We start from the raw sequence: 20,924 nt of genomic DNA, 5'->3' as shown, positions 1-20,924 counted from the left end.
CTACATTAAACAGCTCTTTAGTTCTCAGTAGTTTCTCCCTGTGGAGATACACTGAAATCAAGTACATTGTCTTATCTTCTTTTTAATGAGCTGAAATAGGCTGAGCACTCTAAGATGTTCGCTGCAAGACATTTTCTTGTGTCCTGTAATCCTTTGTGTCTCTTTTCTTCACAGTGTCTAAAGGTCAAGCATTATTTAAAATTGGTGACATAAGAACTATACAAAGTATTTCAAAATCCACTGTCACATCCAGACATAAGTCTTTTATTTTGCCACAGCACCACACTTGATCTTCTGCAGCTAAGATATCCAGACAGCACATATTGTGTTTTACTGAAATCCAAATGCATTATTGCTATTTTGTTTTCATTTTTTCAAAGAAATCTCAGAGACAGATGTTGAATATGTTTGGTGTGATCTCACCTTGGAACACCTCGTGTGTTTGTACATTTAATGTGTATATATATATATACACACACATAGATATGTGTACAGTTATACATACACACATCTAAATGTACAAACTGTAAAGATCTTAATCCCCTCAAGATCTTAGTCCTTAATATGCTGAATCCAGTTAACTAGTTTATTATAATAACTTTTTTCCTTTTGCAATCAAAAATGTTAAGTACCACCCACACTTTATTTATCTTTCATTTTAAGTAAAGTTTGCTCATATTCATATGAATCAATCAGCTTGTATTTCAATGATGCTTCTGCATCATGAGGTCATGAATTTATTTGCCTTGTAATTATTTGGTAAAGCAACCTGACAGCTACTACATCTAGAAATGACTGGCTCCTACTTGTATCTGCAATATTTATTTCCTACACTTTGTACATTAGTGTAGTTCAAATCTTCCATAATGAAAACCCCTAGTAACATCTCTCACTTTTACAATTTAAGAGACAACAGCATCCATTTACAAATCTAGTCTGTTAGCCTCTAACAGACACTTTTCTCTACTTTAATATTCTTCCCTTTTAAGTTTACCAGAACCTGTTTTATATGTGCGATCCCTTATTATTTCCCTGCCTGTCACTCCATTTATCAGTTTTATTTCTCACTTCCTTTCTTTAATGAATAAGCCATACCCTCCCACAAGTTTGGAAGATGTGCACAATAAACAAGTTGTTTACATATATCAAATCTAGTTTCACACATGAAGTAATAAAAGCTTTTCTAGTGAAATGCTCTGTCTTAACACTGGTACATAAATTATTATGTATCACTAGAGTTTGAGTTTCTATCCATTAAAATCCCCCATGTTCTAGCTTGCTTCACTTGGCCCTTCTTGTCTACATTTCCATTTCAAATTCAGCAGTGATTTTACTTCTCTTCCAAATTACAGATGATGAAGACGTTGACTAGAACCAAAATCAATACAATACTATAGTAATACCATAGGATAACCAGATGGACTTTGTCTCAAGGAAATTAGTTCTCTATTGACCTTAGAATCATAAAAATGTAATGGATGGAAATCGTCTTTCTGTCAATGCTCTGCTATCTGTCAAATCATGCAGGAATGGAGACAAAATTGTATGATAGGAAAAGGATAGAGAGAATCAGGAATCTGTCATAAAGAGTAGGCATAGCCTTTTTTTTCCTTAATTAGAACAAATCATTAATATCAATGTGAGATCAGCCTTCATCAAGCTTTAAACATAGCCAAGAGTTCCTCAGTTTACTTTCAGGTTACTAGAGTTAGATTATTCTGTTTATTAGAACTGGAGGTTTTTTGTTTGTCTGTTGTTTTTTGGTTTGTTTGTTTGTTTTAAATAAACTCTCCTTTACATGGTAGAGGATACCAACATTATACATATGCAAAAAATCCCAGATGTATTCTGAGAATTACTATAAAGTTAGATCATATGTATAACCACTAACAAGATAAATTTTATATATATATATATATATATACATATATAAAATGCTAACTGAAAACTTCTTAGTACTTAAAGTCATAAAATTAGCCTCTAGAGTCATACTATTTAGAGATAATTTTTGTTATAATAAAAAAAATAAACCAAGTATGTTCATATTTTAAATAATCCACTAGAGGGAGTTCTATTAATAAAATAGGAGTACTGACAACAAACATGAAGCCTTTGAAGAAGATCTTCAATATGTTGCTGCCATAATTTGCACTTTTTATGGAGCACTAAAACTTTTAGCTGAGCTAGTGACAAGAAAGTGAGAGTTGAGTAACTATGGATTCAACTTGAAGTCGAAATTTCTAGTGTTCCAAAACTGGTATGGTGAGAATGAAATGCAGCTGTCTGATACTGACTCTAATCTTTGGCGGCATGAGTATTTTTGAGTAATTACTAAAGCAAACTAAATTTAATCATAAAAGTAAACTGTCAGTCTTTTATCATGGGCATTACAGTGGTATAGAATATCCTCATATGTTCCTATTTTAGCACCATCAGTGCTAAGTGGTAGATTTCCCAAACATTTTCATACCAAAGAAAAGTCATAAGAAATGTCCCCACAATTCTCTACATCTTCCTCTTGGCAGTGTTTTCCTTGTGGAAGACACTCAGATTATACCAATAAATTCAACACTATAAACCACTGGCTTAATAAGTTAACAGTAAGTATCATGTTTATATGGCACCATTTTGAACAAATAATTCCATAGGTTACATACAAAGATAAAATATATGAAGAGCTATGAAGGAATATACAATACACAAAAAAGCTGAAACAATCTTAACAACAGTGTGATTCTAGAAGTACAAATGCCAGCTGGTATAAACCAGCATAGGTCTAATGACTTTAATGAAATCATGTCAGTTTAAACTAAATGGTTTTTGCTACTCTAATTACTTTTTTAGTAGTTGATGTAATAGTGACCTCAATCAAGTAAGGCTATTTCCTTCTAAGAAGCCACTAATGTTCCTTCTTTTGAAAAATGTTTTAATTTCTGAACTAATTCAGAAGCAGTCATCTTCAAACAGGCTTTTGGAAATGCAATTCTGAATGATTAGAAATCATTTAAGGGCATCACTCAAATAAAGAGAGATTCTTTTCTTCTGTCTTGCTTTTCTTCCTTCTTTTCTTTCCTTTTATATTTTTGAGTCACTTCTCTTATGCTATGGAACAGTTTCGCTTTGCTGCTAGGCTGCAAGTTCACTGGGTGTCACAAAAGCGGGGTCACATATAAAGCACATCATAAAGTGATAAAATAAACCTCATCATGAAGAAAGACAACAAATCTCCAGACACAGGAGGAGGGATTAGCTGTAATTATCAGTTGAAAAGTGTCTTCTCTCCCTAAGGGAATGCAAGCTATCTCTAACTGATAGAAGTCATCCATTCTCTGGAAAATGTAAACCCTTGCAAGATAAATAATTACTTCTTTCATTCCATGTTAGCATGGGTCATATTTGCAAAAAAATTGAGGAACATTTTTATGAGTGTTTTAAGTGATGAGGTTAAGCGGTTTCTCACACACATTTAGAAACTAAGAAACTTCTTGGTTGTACTGGGTTTGGTGGGGATAGACTTAAATTTCTTCATAGTAGCTTGGACAGTGCTGTGTTCTGAATTTGTGCTGAAAACAGTGTTGATAACAAAGGGATGTTTTAGTTACTGCTGAGCAGGGCTTACACAGGGTCAAGGAATTTTCTGTTTCTCATACAACCCCCCCAAGCAAGTAGACTGAGGTTGCACAAGAAATTGGGAGGGGACAGAGCTGGGTCAGCTCACTCACCTGACCTAAGGGATATTACATACTATATTACGTCATGCTCAACAAAAAAAAAGCTGGGCAAAAAAGAAAGAAGGAGGATGTTTGGAGTGATGGCATTTGTCTTCCCAGGTAACTGTTACACGTGATGGAGCCCTGCTTTCCTGGAGATGGCTGAACACCGGCCTGCTGGTGGGAAGTGGTAAATTAATTCATTTTTTTCACTTTGCTTGCATGCACAACTTTTGCTTTACCTATCAAACTGTCTTTATCCCAACCCAAAAGTTTTCTTACTTTTACCTTTCTGAATCTGTCCCACATCCCACCAGGAGAGAGTGAACAACTGTATGGGACTGAGCTGCTGGCTGGGGTTAAATCACAACAGGTGAATAAAGTCACAGTAGAATGAGAGGCCATATATCTTTTAAAGTGTGTGGTACTTCAATAGAAAGAACATTTGAATTCTTTAGTATTTGATGGGATTAGGTCGAGTAATTTTAATTACTTGTATCTTGGTTTTGTCTTCACTAAGTTAAAGATAAAAATACTCACTTGTATCTATATTAATTCATTGAGATTTTAACTAAATACTACTAAGGGTGTAAGGTAAGGGTGTAAGGTTCAGTTATAATGGGGAGATGCAGTAATTTAACACCTTTTTATAATTCTATTTGGTTTTAAGTGTACAAGTTGCAAATAGTGATAAAGATCAATATTTGCCCAGAAAATCTCAAAATAAGGCATCATTGTTATTGAGAGATATTTGAAAAATCCCACTGATTTCATTTGGATTCCCAAAGAAACTGATATAGGCAATGAAAACATACCATAAAGAGCAGAAGAAAGGAGAGAAGACAATGAATGAACAGCATACCCAAACCGTGAAGTTAGCAAATGTTGTAATTGCCAGTAATCTTTATTGATTTCTCTGTATTTTCTGCCTTTCCAGCTTAATGTTTAAGGTTTCAGTTACATATTCTTTTTGTAACACACAATTACACACATAATTATCAAAGTGCATTGCTACTTTAAGTGACCAAGAGGTGAAACATCCATACAGGATGTATGAAGGAGAGTAAAGACAGGAAACTAAAAAGAAGGGGAGGAGGGAAGGAAAGAAGGCAGACAACCAGGAAGAAGGAAGGGCAGGAAGACGGGAAAGCAGGAAGAGAAAGGAGAGAAGGAAGGAGGGAGGGACACAGGGAAGGTGAAAGGGAAGGAGAGAGAGAGAAAGGGATAAGGAAGGAAAGAGAGAGTAAGGAGGATATTATGAAAGACAGCGAGAGTTAAAAAATGAAATTATGTAATTCATCAGATATAGCTAGAATTCTCAGTCTACCCTTCTCTCTTACTTTTAATGTTGTTATATAAAAATCACATGTTGATCCTATTGGTGCTGTCTGTATACATTCATTGTTTCCTTTCCAGAACTGGCTGCATGAAGAAAGCAACTCCATCAATGCAGTTGATGAGTTTCTTAATGAAGAGGTAATTGTGCTTTTCTGATTTTTAAATAAAAGTACATGGTTCAGAATATGTCAAAATACATTTTTTTTCCTATGGCCCACTTACTCAAAGGTATCCGCTATTACATCTTTAACACCTTTAAATCTAAATAAGTGCTAAAAATGTAACATTTTTTTCATCATATATTTCCATAAAGGAAAAAAAAAAAAAAAAAAGAAAAACATTATTTCTGATAAGGAACATTTCCAGTCAAAATATGACAATAAGACCTACTGCCAAGGAAAAAAGCATGATGAACAGTTGTCAAGGGGGAGGGGGCAGGGAGAAAGAGCACCAGACAGTGTGATGCTGCGAAGTTCAATTTAATAACTGAACCAAAGCAGTGGATAAGCTGTGTCAGGAAAAACTTCACACTCCCACACATACAACCCACACACAGTTCCAGTTACTGAAGCTGGCCCTAAATGTGAGTTGGCACAGTGGAGCCTGGGGAAATGCAACACTTGCTCCAGCACACTGTTGGATCTCTGTGCAATATTCCCCTTCCCCTGCACTTGTAGTCCCAATCTCTGTTACTGGGGAGGTATCGCAGAGGCTGCCAATAAAATCAGTCCATGATTATGTTACGTATCTTTCCAGCACTTTGAGGTTTTGCTCTCCCCTTGCTTGCTGCCCCACAGCTTGTACTATGGCTTATCACACTCTGTGTTGTATTGTCAGCCATGGCTCATTATATTCAGTCTCACAACTCTTTATTAAGGCAAGGTTGTGATGCTTCCATGACAGAAGTTCAAACTCTCCGAAACTCTGCAATACCACAATAAATGTTCTAAATGGGAATCAAATATTTTATGAACCAGCATTCACAACAATTTTAAGACTCAGGCTGGAGTAACATGCCAATGAGATGGAAGGATACATGTCTTGTCTATTAATAATGAATATATATATTTTTAATATAGATTGTCTAAGTGAGAATATGGACCTTTCTGTTCCCCTGGCTCCAGTTAGGAAGAAATATTTTCAGATTGTATTTTTTCCCCAGTATCTCTGTATTATGATTCTCTAATATCTGTCACTATTGTATTGAAGGGCACTTGTACTTTGACTGAGCTCTGTAAAGCTTCAGTTTCTGATTCTGCTTCAGGGAAGAGCAAGGCTCGCCTTAACTTTGAATTGTTCTCTCTCTCTCTCTCTTTTTTTTTTTTTTTTCCCCAGAACTGAAAGCATCAAAAAAATATCATTCTTTGGAGATTTTATTGTCTTTATTTTTCTCAGCTTAATCAATAGAGAAACAAGCTGTCTGCCCTGCATTGTACTGAAAACATTACTGTCAGACAAGATCAGAATGAATGCTCCATCACTCTGAAGTCTTTGCTGTTATCACCAAAACTTAGCCATTTATATATCTTACCCTTGGAAATGAGGAGCACCATCTCTGAATCAGTAACTCAAGATTCCTTTTCACATTCAAAAGACAAATCACACAGCTCATCCTGGCTGCCAATAAATACTCCTTAGTATACCTCCTAGTGCTTGAGAGATAATCTTGTAAATGGTGAGTCTTGTATATCAAAGCTTAATTACAATAATATTAAAACTAAGCTGTACACTCTCAAGATGCACCATTTTAAAAATGGGAGTCACTGGTGACTGCAGAAAGCAGAGCAATGACTAAAGATGAGAATCTTGGTGATGGAGTTTCTGGAGAGTAAGATTTCTACTGGTCATATGCTCTTTTGTCTACTTCCTCAATCATCACCTAATGCCTAAGATCGACTTTTCTATCATGTCCCACTCCCGTATCTTCCCTTCCTCTGTTTTTCCTACCAGAGCTCCTCATATTTGTTTCAGTTCAATCATTGTGCCCAACATTATTTCTTTGTCCTCACCAAACATCTGTGTGTTCCCATTAGATTATCTCCTCTGTTGTCTGAGAAACCCACAGAAAGCAATAGTGGGTCTCCTTTTTACTCTAAAAGACCTCTTCTCAATCCTAAAGTATAGGGAATAGCAGACAGAAAATGCATTCAAAGGTTATGTCAATGCTTTCTTCGTACCCCTGAATTGGAACTTCAATATATTGTAAAAGTATTTAGCCCTCAACTTCTAATTTTCTGCTGTAATCACAATCTAGGTATTCTAGAGGGTTTTTAAATTTAACCATTCTTTGATACCTTTTGGTGAAAATGAAGAGTGTTTATCCTCAGTAGTGGGATGTATCCTCCAGTCTTACCAAAGACATGTACAAATGTCAGGTATTTGATTTTACCCTAGTTTGTGAATTCAAAGGCTCTTGGATTTACAGCTACAGAGTTCGGCTGTCTACATTCTCATCTTTACAGTTTTCCAGGAATGCCAAGAAAATCCCTTAAAATCCACTGTCTTTGGAGTACTTTTTTAGTGTGATATATGTGCTGACAGAGATTCATGCTAACTGATTTTAGGCACCCACCCAGTGCTTTTTACGTTAAGAGTCTACTTGCCCAGAGCTACCTCTATGGACAGTAATTTATTTATGCCTACAGTTCAGTGAGATGAAGCAGGATTTATAAATTGATATATTCTTCACTTGAGAGAGTAAGATGTAGATCTGCTGACCTGACAGTCAAACCATCACCAGAACCACTGATGAAAGAAGAGACATATCAGAGTAACCCTAATATGAAATTATATTTCTGCCAGCACTCTGAAGCATAGTAAGTATTAGTTTGATGGGATACTAACGTTGCTGCTGAATATTCACGTTTTGGGAAACTGGATAATCTTGAAAAATAAATTAAAACCATAGAGACTGTTGAGTCCTGTGTACAATGTGAAAAGATCATTCAGATGAGAGTGCTACTTTTCATAGCAGCACTCTCTAGGAATAATACAGCATTCTGCCATACTAACCTTTTTAATGTGGCATTTAGGCAATAAAATGGAAGTTCCTGATGATAAAGAAGCCATCAAATTGTGATTAATGCACTATAGACTATTTGCTTAACTATTTTCCTGTAGATTTCACAGCATTTTACTACCAGCAGTTGTCTTCTCTATTTCCTATTAATTATCTTGTTGTCCATATGCTAGTTCTTGAAATGCTCTTACTTTTCTCTTCTCCTACTGTGTCTTGATGGAGTGGTAATGTAACTTGCTATGTCACAGCTGTATTAAGGAGAACTTATAAAAAAGCAGCACACTGTGCTAAGTGCTGATTATTACTTTCAAGCAAGCATCTTTAAAAAGAGCAGAATTGTGAAAAGTTATCTATGAAGTACAATTTTTTCTCAAAGAAGTAAATAAAAAAAAAAGAAATTGGAAGCAAGAGTCATAATAATAGTCATAATAAAAGTTTAATATAATGAATTTAAAAAAAAAAAAAACCAAACAAGACACACAACATCTGATATGCAATATTTTACGAAACTCATACTATCCAGAGAAATAAATGAGTCTAAGCCTAGTTTTGTATCTAAAGATCAATTTTTGTGTTTTGGTTGAAAGCAAGATCACCATAAGCATTTTAGATTTGTTTTTGTTTGCACTTTTCATCTTTTTCACTTGTATATATCGCTAGTATGGCTTTAATGTCTTAAAATGGAGAAGATTCTAAACCTCAAAAATATACTTCCAGGTAAGACCTAAGTGATACAGTGAGGTAAAAATGTTTTTCTTTCTCATCTCTGCATCTCTCATTTTATTATTTATTTCAACTATTCTGTTTTGCCTGTTTGTTTTAATATTTTCAACTTAATTTTACTAGTCCAAAGGATGTTAGAGAGAGAAAGGACCTTAAAAAAAAAAAAAAAAAAAAAAAAAAAGTGTAAAAATGACAACTTTAATAACCAGAATTTAACTAGAAAAGTTAAGGAGTCTGATTTATTCTTTGTAGACCTAAGAAGTAGAGACATAATTAAACTTTTTACTCCAAGCTGGTGTATTTAAAATTAACTCATTTGAAAGGAAAATATAGAAGCAATTTGAAAACAGGAAGCCATACTTTTCTGTGTCCATATGTCAAAACATATAAGATTCATAACATTCATAACATATTTTCCAGGGACACCTTGCCATGTGTTAAAGAAGAAGGAATATTACTAATTTAGAAAGAGTCCCAAGACTTGATGATCAGTGACATTTCAGAAAGGTTTTGACCTAGTGTCTTCTCACTTCTGTTGTCGGTGCTGCAGAAACAAATAGTAAGTCGTGTATGTGTACAAATATGTAGTCTTTAAGAATATGTGTAACTTCTTACAGTACATGATCTTTTTAATACTGAATAGTCAAAATTTGTGATTAGAAGCCAAAGGTAAAAAGCATAAGCCTGAACAATTACAGTTTTATACAGTTTGGTTCCAATACTCTCTCCCCTTGAAAACAGATTTATATGTCCATTTTAGTCATAGGTATTTGGAACAATTTTATTTTCCAATTAAATTACACTGATTTTTTTCTTTTTTTTTTTTTTTTTAACCAGTGTGTCCTAAGATAATTTCTTGCACACACTTAATTTATATTAAACTTGAATTGAAAATCTCAAAAGCTTAAATGGTTCTTAAAACCCCAATTCACTTTTAAAAGTGCTTGCATTGTGCACTAAAACCAGTGTTCTCATTGCACTACAGTAGCTGAAACATTTCCAGTTGAGTAAGCAATAAATTAGTCCAAGTAAAAAACCCAAACAAATACTGCTTTGGATGGAAATGTCCCATTTAACATATTTGGTACTTTTTAATTTTTATTTGTTTTTTTCTCTTTTGTTTTTTTCTTAAATTATTTAATTATTTTCCTCAAAACATTATTTTTTTTTTCCTCCAAGTATTAATAATATAATGTATTACATTAAAAAAAAATGTTCAGCATTATGATTAACAATGTCATGTTCCTGTCTATGACAGGACTCTTTCATAGTCACTCAAGTATAGTAATCTATCACAATATCCTCTCAGATGGCTGGACAAATATTTAAACAAGTATTTTGAAGAAGCAACAATAGAACACAAAAGAAAACAAAAGAAAAAAAGTTCTGTTGCTGTTTGGAGTCATTCTAGTTTTCAATTAATACTATCTATCTTAAGAAAAAACATCTTACAGATCATCCATTAAGAGTAGGGTGCCATAAAGTCTGAACACAGGCTGCACTGGTCTTCTTGCAGATTTATATTTGCTATTTACAGTGCAAGTAAGACATTTTGTACAATAATATATTTCAGAAATGTATGCCTGACAGAGCATAAGAAACAGAAAATCACAGAATGCTTTAAACATTCAGTATGTTACTGCTAACTCATTGTTAGCATGTTACAAATAGCTTGTTGATACTAAAAGTCAATTAAATGTTACCTCTGGTAATCCCATCTGTTGCATATTGCTTAAAAAACAAAATTAAAAAAATAAAAAATATCTGAACTTTTGCTTCATGTTGTCCCTGGATATACAGCTCATATCTAAGACTACTGAAAAAGTTCTGGAGACATATTTAATAGCCTCATAGAATAATTTTTTTCAAAGTGATCTCTGGGCTCATCTCGTCAAACTCCCTGCTCAGTGCAGCAACATTTTCTGTCAAGTCTTGCATATCTCCAAGAACAGGTCCCAAGTACTCCACTGGTTGTATTTGACTATTCCCATGGTTAAAAAAAAAAAAAAAAAAAAAAAAATATCCAGTCGGGATTTTCTATATTCTGATTTATGTCTGTCTGTTGCCTATCACTCTGCAATTCCAACAGTCTGGCACCATCTTATCTGTATCCTCCCATCAGGCATATATAGAGAGCAGTAAGGTCTTCCTCAGCCCTCTCTTACCTAGGTTCATCAGGACCAGCTCCCCCCACTTTCCTCATATGCCACGTACTCCAGCATCCAACAAGCTTGGTGACCTCTGCTTGACTCACTCCAGTATATCCATGTCTCTCTTTTAGTGAAGTACCCAAAAGTAGACACAGCACTTCACATGTGGTGTCATGGGTGCCAAACGGGAAAGGGTCACCTTCTTCAACTTGCTCACTCTCACTAATACATCCCAGGATGTTGTCAGCCTTCTTTGCTGCCAGGCTACATTACCGGCTTCTATTCAACTTGGTGTTCATCAGGATCCCCAGGTCATTTTTTGCAGTGCTGCTTCCTGGACAGTTGCTCTCCAGACTGCACTGGTGCATTCGGGTTATTTGTCCCCAGATTACAGGAGTCTGCATTTCTCTTTGCTGAACTTCATCACATTCCTGTCAGCCCATTTCTCCAGCCTGCCCTTTAAATAGCATCTCTGTCCTCCAATATTGATCATCTCCCCCTGCCAATTTGGAGACATCTGCAAACTTACTGAGAGAGCACTCCACTCTATCATCTAGATAATTAATAAAATTGTTTAACAGTATTGAACCCAGGAATGATCCCCGAGGAACATCACTAGTTACTGGTCACCAGCTGGACTTTTTACTACAGATCATGATTCTTTGAGCCTGTCTGTCCAGTCAGCTTTCCACCCATTTTATAGTCTATTTATCCATATGTCACGAATGTGGTGATAAGGAGGTCAAGGTCGTGAAAACAAAGCATGATATGAAGTTAGCAAAGCTGTTATCTGGTCACTATCTACTGATCAGTATCTGGTCAGTTATTTTAAATAGTAGAAAGCCAACTGATGACCCCATGTATAAATCCTATTAAACAGTATATGTTAAAGAACTCTTAAATTACAGTACTAGAGAGCTTGCTTGCCCCACTTGTTATCTGACCTTAGTTAAAGCCATATTAACACTGAAAGAAACTGCAGATGTCTGAATGTACAATCACAACTCATTAATGATTGTCACCACCATCTATCAATATCTCAATAATATTTTTCTTGATTTCGATATGGAGTTTTGTTACAATATTTCAATATGCTTCAGGATAAGCTGTTATAAATGTAACTGGATAGGAAAGGTTTTCTATATCATTCCCTCCCCACCCTACCCCACCAAGTTTTAACTCTGAAATTCTGTGGTTTAGATAATAAACATAACATGATCACTGAAGCTTTTCACCATAAAAGACCATTTGAAAATTTGCATAAGGCACAAACTTCACATAAATGAAATGGTTGCTCCATCTGCAGTATAATCAGAATTCTCAGTAAGTTAAAGGGTCTATATGGAGTCAGTACATGTCACTGAGATTACTCATGTGCTTATAATTAAGTTTGAATAATATTTTGCTTTGCTGAGACTAATGACCCTTGCAGTGTGAAGCACAGAACTACATCTATGAGAGACTAAACACCTTCTAACACTTCATTCTAAGGTACTTGAAAACATTCTGTATCTCCCAGGCTTGGAACTGTAACATAAGTTAGGGTCCTTCATATTGGTAACATTTTGACAGATACATCATTCACTTTATTCATATATGTTCTTCTGCCCAAGGAAATTTTACTTATGGCCATCCTCTTACTTGGTGCCTCAAAGTAACTCAAAGATTTTCCAAGTTTATGTTTGGCAATTCATCTTGAAATATGATGAAATAAAAATGTGGAACAAGCTCTATAATCTAATTGTCAAACTGCAGTTTCAAGATGCAAAATGATCAGTGAGGTTTGAGTTTCCTGAGAGGTAAAACACTGACAGATTAAATAGATGTATCTATGAGGTATTTCAATTGCCCATTTAAAACAATTTGGCTGCAGTCAAACGGCTTGATATTGAGAAGTAACTGGTAGCATAACTTGGAATGTCACACTGTAAATTTCTAAGCATAATCTATATGTCATAAGACAAGCAGAACCATGTTCTTTATGGTAAGAGAGAAAGAGAACTACAATTGTATTCAAAACCTTACCAGGTATGAATAAAATTTTTAAGTATTTCCCATGCTTTAAAATCAAACTGAAATTATCTCTTTAAGGAAAAATATTACAAACTTTTCATGTCTCAATATTTACTAATGTAGAAAAGTAGTTGATATGAGAAAGGCTAATGGTACATTAAAGTCACAGAGTTCATTAAACTAGCATGGTCTGTTACAAACTTTCAGGAATAAATGCATAATGGTTCAAAGTACATTATAAGAAGTCATATATTCTAAAAAGAATTGCACCTCAATGAGGTTGCCATGACAATTTTGAATTAGACTTCATTCTGTTTTATAAAGAGACAGGTAAGATCATACACTACAACTCTAATTTCTAGCAAATATGACAAGCAGATTAATTGGTGACTTCAGAGGTTATCTCCCCTACAGATGAAACACCTGATAATTAGAAGAATAAAGAACTGTCACTAAAAATGCGTTAAAAGAAAGCATTTGCTTATTGATATTTTCAGTTTTGTTGCTTTTTATTTAAAGACATCACATGGGCATTTCACTGTACTATCATATAACTCTGACAATATATTAGGAGTTTAATGTTATCAGACATATGGTTTTGCAGATTGAAAATTTACAGAAGTTGAGAAGCTAGTAAAAACCCAGATTGTAATTAAGAAGTACAGAAATCTTAAACCAAGTGAGACATATATTTGTGCTGCCATTTAAATTACTGGATTCATTTAAACAAATGGAAGAATAAATACATAGATAAATAAACAAATAAAAACTAAAATTTAAAAAAAATCCCACACCTAAATGTCTAAAAGAATAAACCAATGAAATTTTGTATTTTTTTTCTCTTGTTTTAACTTCTTGCTTCTAAGGCTCTAACTTAAAATGCTGATATCCAAGTTCCATTTGTAAAAACTACAGGGAATGCAAAGATAGAAAGCTCCAACTTTCTCTGTTCACTAACTTTTTATTAAGTTTACATTCCCTTCTTGCCTCACTATCCTCATAACTTCTTATTTCACAAGTGTATTTTTGAAAGATTTTTCAAATGTTCATTGGTTTTCCTTCACTGCTATTCTTATCTTCATTTTTTTATTGTCTCTCTTCCTCCATGCACACATTTTATTTTCCTCACTTAGATTTTGCATTCCAAAAGAACAATATGGTATTTGACACCGAAGACCAAATATCTCAATAAATATCAGGGATATTTTGCCTTTGCTTACAGAAAGGATTATATAACTGTACAGTTAATTAATTTCACTTCCATTAGAAGCTTTCTCCAGGCTCAGCAATGACTCTTGGCATTTTGAAAAAAGTTTCACACATCTGAATTAAATCCAAACATACCTGCGCCAACTATGCAAATAAAAATTTGTATTCATGGCTACCACAGATTTCATGGTTGAGCAGAATTGAACAGTTATCTAATGTGACAAAACACATGCGTTGGAAATGATATATCTCTTGAATTCAACAGGATTCTTAAATTCAGTGGTCTGCTCTCCAGCAGCTCTTTGTTCTTCAATATAAATAAAATTCCAACCTCAAGTCTTGTCCTCATGACATTATGTGAAAGCCCAAACCAAAATGAATATATATATATATATAAATTATTTCTTTAATGAACAACACTGTCATTTAGACTTTACAAAATCACAAATGTCACATTAAGTAAGGAAATTGCTTTGGAAAAATGAAGAACATTTATGGAGATTCAATGAAGCAAACAATTTTCATGAAAATACATTGACATTCACTAAAATGCTATTGTGAAGGCAACTGTGAATGACTTTCTAATTAAAAATAATTGGTGGAGGAAAGGTGTAAAATATTTGCCAGGTACGATTAAGTCAGAAACTTATGCTAAAGTTCCAGCCACTTTAAATGAGTACCTCAGCTGTGGGCTACAGAGAATTAGGAATTAGGAATCAATTAATGTTTAATTTCACCTATGTAATTAACTAAGAAGCAAAATTATTCCAATATGAGATTTAACTTGAGTCATATATCAAAATTATTACATATTCTATAGCATATGCAATGTCTATAAATCTATTTTTGCAAGATGTGTAGAATTATTGTTTCTTCATTATTTTTTTTTTTTTAATCTCAGGAAACTTTATGGTACAGCAGTATTATTTCTGATCAGGCATATCTGTATTTCTCTAGAGCATTACGGTTAGTAGAATTTTTTTTTTTTTGACAATTTTTGGTTACAATATTTCACTGACATATGATGGGATAAAAAATAATTTCTTGTGCTTAATATACAGTAGATATTTTTCTAGATGCAAAGAATAAGATGAAAGATAAATAATTTCAGTCATTTCCTTCATTATTTTTCTATTTTGGGGACAAGTATATCTACTTCATTTAGCTTCATTTTGTACTCTGTTAAAAAAAATGTTTGTTATGATGATTAGCATTATAGAACAGGACATTCAGATATTCAGCTATAATTCCCTATTCACTGAACTGATATATCACTAAAAGACTCTGGAGCTATAGTTCTAAATATCCAGAAACTCAATATTACTGAAGACTGGAAAAAATGTAGAAAGAAATAGTATTATTTCACTCTTCAAAAATCATTAGAGTTCACTCAAATGCTGTCAAAACGTCACTCTCTCCTCCACATTTTTTCCCTAAAAGTGCTTTTCATATATCAGACTGATTGATTTTCTGGTAAGTCCACTATTTATATGAAAACTACTGTAAGTAACTATTTAAGAAAATTAGCAAATTCCCTTTGCTTGTTTTACATTTCAGATTTTCATGGACAGAAATGCTTTTCCTTAGAAAGCAGAAACACCCAAAATTTGAAAGTTGCATTCACCAATCTGTTATTCTGCATTCACAAATCTGTTATTCTGCCTTCATATCAGGAACTTCTTAACTATTTATTTTGCATAGCTTTCAAAGAATGGTGATTTTTCCACAAGCAAATGACCACACAATATGACAGAGTTGAGGGAGTACCATTATTTCCTGTTCACAACAAATGAGCTTTTGCAATTATACCTTGGAAGAAGCTTCACAGAACCAGAATTTCAGATGTATCACTTGCAACTCCTGAAGAAAGCACCTTTAAATCTTTAAAGAAATGACCTTGAAGTTCTCTTGAAACCATAAGGACTTTTCTAAATCAAGGATTTTCCCATCCTTTTTAAAGAGAGCTTCCCCTCAAATCTTTTGCATAAGACAAGGGGAGTTCGTTAACAAACTCTCCCTTGCCCTGTTTTAGGTTTGCCTTCATCACAGTCCATACTATTTCCCTGGAGTCTGAAGGAAAAAATAAAGCTTCTGTCACCTCAGAGACTGCGCATCTGCTCTTGGCTTTGCTCATCACTTTCCTACCCTTTCTTCCCATTACAAGGTCTCTGTTGTTCCTTACCACAGTCTCCAGGGTATATACCTTGGACTCTAGAAGTTTTTCCCAGTTATACATGCATGCAAAAGAAATATTTACTCTTCTCTTATGTAGATTCTTTCTGATCTAGAGTGTTGTAGTCAAGACAGGCGATAAGGCACCCTTCCTCCACTCACAGCTGCTCATCCACAGCGTTTGACACCAAACAGTAGATTAAGTAGATGTGAGCTGCCTCACACTTAAATGCAATAACATGCTGCCTATTAAAATATCATGCACTATGAAGCTTAACTTTTAGGATTATGTTTTGACTGTGTCAGAAGTTTAATCCCTTAAAGAAAAAATATCATAACTGCATAGTTCAATAGATGAGAGCATAAAGAAAGTGTGACTTTTGTTCATGCTTACAAATATAATTGCAGTTATGTCAGAACTTGCTTATTAATTTCTACTGACTTCCTTTCTGATCCACCATCTTTTGTTGGTGATTTATCCATTACACATAATTCAGATTTTAGACATAAACATTAAAAAATTAATAGATTATATAGAACATCTAATGTCTTAGAAATGGGAACAAATCTTTGTGATACATCAAATAACTATGTCACAAGTTTTCAAAGGTATTGTAATTAGTAATTTCATTCACCAAAAATTATTTCAATAAATTGATTTAAAGAATAATGAGAATATTTTAAACTCAAGCTTTTTCTCTATTAGGTGTTTTAATTTCTTTTCCCTTGTTGTTTCATTATCTTGACTATTGTTTCATTATATTGCTTTTCACTCATAAAAAATCAAAGTACTATATAAACATAAAAATATATTGATAAATAAGGCTGAGTTTTTTCAGCATATATGTATTCACTTCAAAAGCAATCTCATCCTAAGGTAGATCACATGAATTCTGCTCTGACACCTTATTTTTCTCCACTGACAGAAGGATGTTAAACTGACTAGATTGGACCTGGGAAACTACACTTTAGAGGGCTAAATACACAAAAAATTAAAACCAGCCACAGAACTAGCTCCATAAGTATAAAATGGATATAACTACCTGTGCTATAGTGACAAGATAAACACAATTAAAACTGTGAATCACAATATGGTATTAATTACTGAAAAGAATAAATAAAATAAGGATATAACTGCTGGACAAGCAAAGCAGATTCATCGAAACTTTCTATATTGCTTCAATAATAACTTCAGTATAGACCTTAAGGGACTATTGTTTCTTAGAAATTATTTGCAATCTAGTCTATATGTAAGCTTAATTTCATGAGCCAGAAGTTTGTATTTTTGTCAAACTATCCAGAATCAAATGGCTACCAATATGATTTAGTTTCTGAATAAGTAGCATATTCTTATTTCATTGATTCTGATTAATTTTCACTATTAATGCCCTACCTGTTCTGTCAGGTGTAACTGGAAAAAAAAATATTCTCAGATAAAATTCTTTATGTCTTCAACTTCCTGTATGAATTTACTTCACAGGTGAATATAAGGAGTGATAGTTCTTGACCAAAACAAAAACAAAACCAAAACACCTTCAAACCAACCAAAACTTCCCTTTATATTGTTCCCATGCACTACAACAGTTAAAAAGCTTCTCTAAAGATAAACAAAAAGGAACAGTGATTAAAATATCCTAAGGATTTACAGACAATTTTCCTATTATAATATCACCTGTATGTGACCATGCATCTAATTAAGGTATATGCTGTCCTGACTCAGCAGATGGTGCATTCAGTGTAGCAAGACAATTCATACAACTTTATTGGAGTTGAGAGGAGTCACCACTCCTATGGTTTCAAGAGGATCATTTATGAAATAAAGTTCCAAGTACAGAATAATTTTAAGCAGAAAAGTAACAAGATACTTTTACTTACAGAAGATATACAGGATTCAAAAGATCATAATTCAGATCTTTTAAAACTGCCTTACCATGGTGTAGTTGTGAGCCACCTTCATAAGCTCTGTGCATCCTTGCGCATCAGCAAACGCACGTATTCCCAAACAGTTGGACGGGTGCAAAAGCTTCATTAGGAAGTGGCAGCAAACCTCTACTACTTGTGGGAGCTGGAGGAGGCAGGCAGCTGCTAGAAGATTTTCAATGGTGTCTTCTTTCAATTCCAGGCAGCCTAAAAAAAAAAGAGATTGATAATACATGCTAACTTATTTACTTGGTATTTACAAAACATGCAGTATCAAAGCACCTTTTATAAATAATCCTATTCTATAAATAATCCTAGAATAAGATAAATAACTCTAGAAAAAAGTAAAGAGATGGAGCATTAGTCTCTCTGCCAGGTTAGAAATCATTTACACAAACTGGACATCCACAAGTCCATGGGTCCCGATGGGATGCAGGCATGAGTGCTTAGAGAGTTGGAAGATGTAATTGCTAAGCCACTCTCCATCATCTTTGAAATGTTTTGGAGAACAGGAGAGGACTGGTAAGAAGAATGACCCAAGAAACTACAGGCCAGTCAGCCTCACCTCCATCTGTTGAAAGGTGATGGAAAAGCTCATTCTGGATATCATCTCCAAGAATGTAGAAGAAAAGAAGCTTATCAGGAGTAGTCAGCATGGGTTCACCAAAGGGAAATCATGTTGAACCAACCTGATAGCCTTCTATGATTATATGACTGGCTGAGTAGATGAGGGAATAGCAGTGGATGTTGTCTACCTTAATTTCAGCAAGACTTTTGACACCATCTCTCACAACCTCCTCATAGGCAAGCTCAGGAATTGCAGGCTGGATGAATGAACAGTAAGATGCATCATGAACTGGCTGGATGGCAGAGCTCAGAGGCTTGAGATCAATGGTGCAAAGTCTGTTTGGAGGCCTGTAGTTAGTGGGGTTCCCCAGGGGTCAGTACTGGGACCAGTCCTCTTCAACCTGTTCATCAACAACCTGCACGAAGAGACTGAGTGCACCCTCAGCCAGTTTGCTGATAATAACAAACCAGGGGGAAGGGCTGATACACCAGAAGGTTGTGCTGCCATTCAATGAGACCTGGACAAGCTGAGGGACTGTGTAGGGAAGAACCTGGTGAAATTCAACAAGGGCAAGTGTAGGGTCCTGCACCTGGGGAGGAATAACCCCATGCACCAGTATAGGTTAGAGGTGGACCTGCTGGAAAGCAGCTTTGCAGAGAAGGACTTGGGAGTTTTGGTTGACAACAGGTTGATCATGAGTCAGCAATGTGCCCTTGTGGCCAAGAAGGCCAATGGGATCCTGGGGTGCATTAGGAAAAGTGTGACCAGCAGGTTGAGGGAGGTTATCGTCCTCCTCTACTCTGCCCTGGTGAGGCCACATCTGGAGTACTGCGTCCAGTTCTGGGCTCCACAGTAAAAGGCAGATAAGAAATTACTGGATGGAGTCCAGCGTTGGGCTACAAAGATGATTAGGGGCCTAGGACACCTTTCTTATGAGGAGAGACTGAGAGAGATGGGTTTATTCAGCCTGGAGAAGAGAAGGCTGAGAGGGGATCTCATCATTGTTTATAAATATCTCAAGGGTGGATGTCAAGAGGATGGGACCAGACCCCTTTCAGTAGTGTCCAACAACAGGCGGGGCAACAGCTACAGATTGAAGAACAGGAGGTTCCACATGAATATGAAGAAAAACATCTTTACTTTTAGAGTGCCAGAGCATGGGAACAGGCTGCTGAGAGAGGCTTGTGGAGTCTCATTCTCTGGAGACACTCAAGACCCACCTGGACACATTCCTGTGCGATCTGCTCTGAGTGAACCTGCTTTAGCAGGTGGGTTGGACTAGATCTCCAGAGGTCACTTCCAATCACAGCCACTCTGTGATTTTGGCATTCTGTGATTTTGGGATTCTGGGATTCTATGTGTCCTGAACATTACAGTATTAGAAACATTACTTTTTAAACTGCTATTAATTCAAGTATGTATCAGGGATATAAATGAAGACTGTAAGGTGTGGAAAAGAGGACAAGCCTCAGGAAAAATGGTTTTGTTTCTACAATGAGACTAAAATCTGGGTATCTGCCTATCAACCTGGCTGTGATTTTTTTTTCCTTGAAATTGGTGACAAAATTTGCATTATCTACATTGGTACAAAGCAAAATACAGCCATTTATCTCCCTGCAAAGAATCAAATAACTGGCTAATGCAGTATGACTAAAACCATGCAACTATCTTTAAATTATGCTTAAGACCTTCAAACTTTGTATTGCTTATTTGTAATATGACTTTGGGATTCATTTTATCTGAGTAATATATGGCAGGGCCCCAATAGCATATAGTTATTCAAAAAGACTTTATATTAGCTAAAAAGCCATATATGGATGCATAATATTTATATTGCATTAGTTAATACTTATATTTAATTTTGTAATTTCACAAATTTTTATCTTTATCTTGCAGGCTGATACACTTTAATAAACTGAAGGTGAAACAGACAAAATAAACTTTAAAATAATTTCTTTTAGTGAGGAATACGTGCCATTCTTGTCATCATGATCGCCCCTTGACCTGTCATTTTTAAACAATGTTTTTTTTACATAATTATCTCTTCAAATTCTCTTACATTAATAACTTCAGAAACTATAAATTAGAGATCACAGAGATCA

General features: G+C 34.8%; 1 protein-coding gene across 2 annotated transcripts in view; it reads right to left on the bottom strand.

The window, feature by feature from the left end:
* KLHL1 (kelch like family member 1) overlaps positions 1-20,924 on the bottom strand; it is a gene marked incomplete at its 5' end in the record, with an annotated part of 204,039 nt that overhangs the window by 98,613 nt on the left and 84,502 nt on the right. For both annotated transcript variants that reach the window (XM_080356114.1, XM_080356115.1), the window contains one exon: positions 18,265-18,461. In XM_080356114.1, coding sequence (XP_080212240.1) covers positions 18,265-18,461 — 197 coding nt within the window. The remainder of the gene's footprint in view (positions 1-18,264; positions 18,462-20,924) is intronic.

Source organism: Nesoenas mayeri, assembly GCF_963082525.1.
Source record: "Nesoenas mayeri genome assembly, chromosome: 1".
Classification (NCBI taxonomy): domain Eukaryota; kingdom Metazoa; phylum Chordata; class Aves; order Columbiformes; family Columbidae; genus Nesoenas; species Nesoenas mayeri.
Note: the sequence above shows the minus strand (reverse complement) of the source record. Positions and strands in the feature narration are given on the sequence as shown.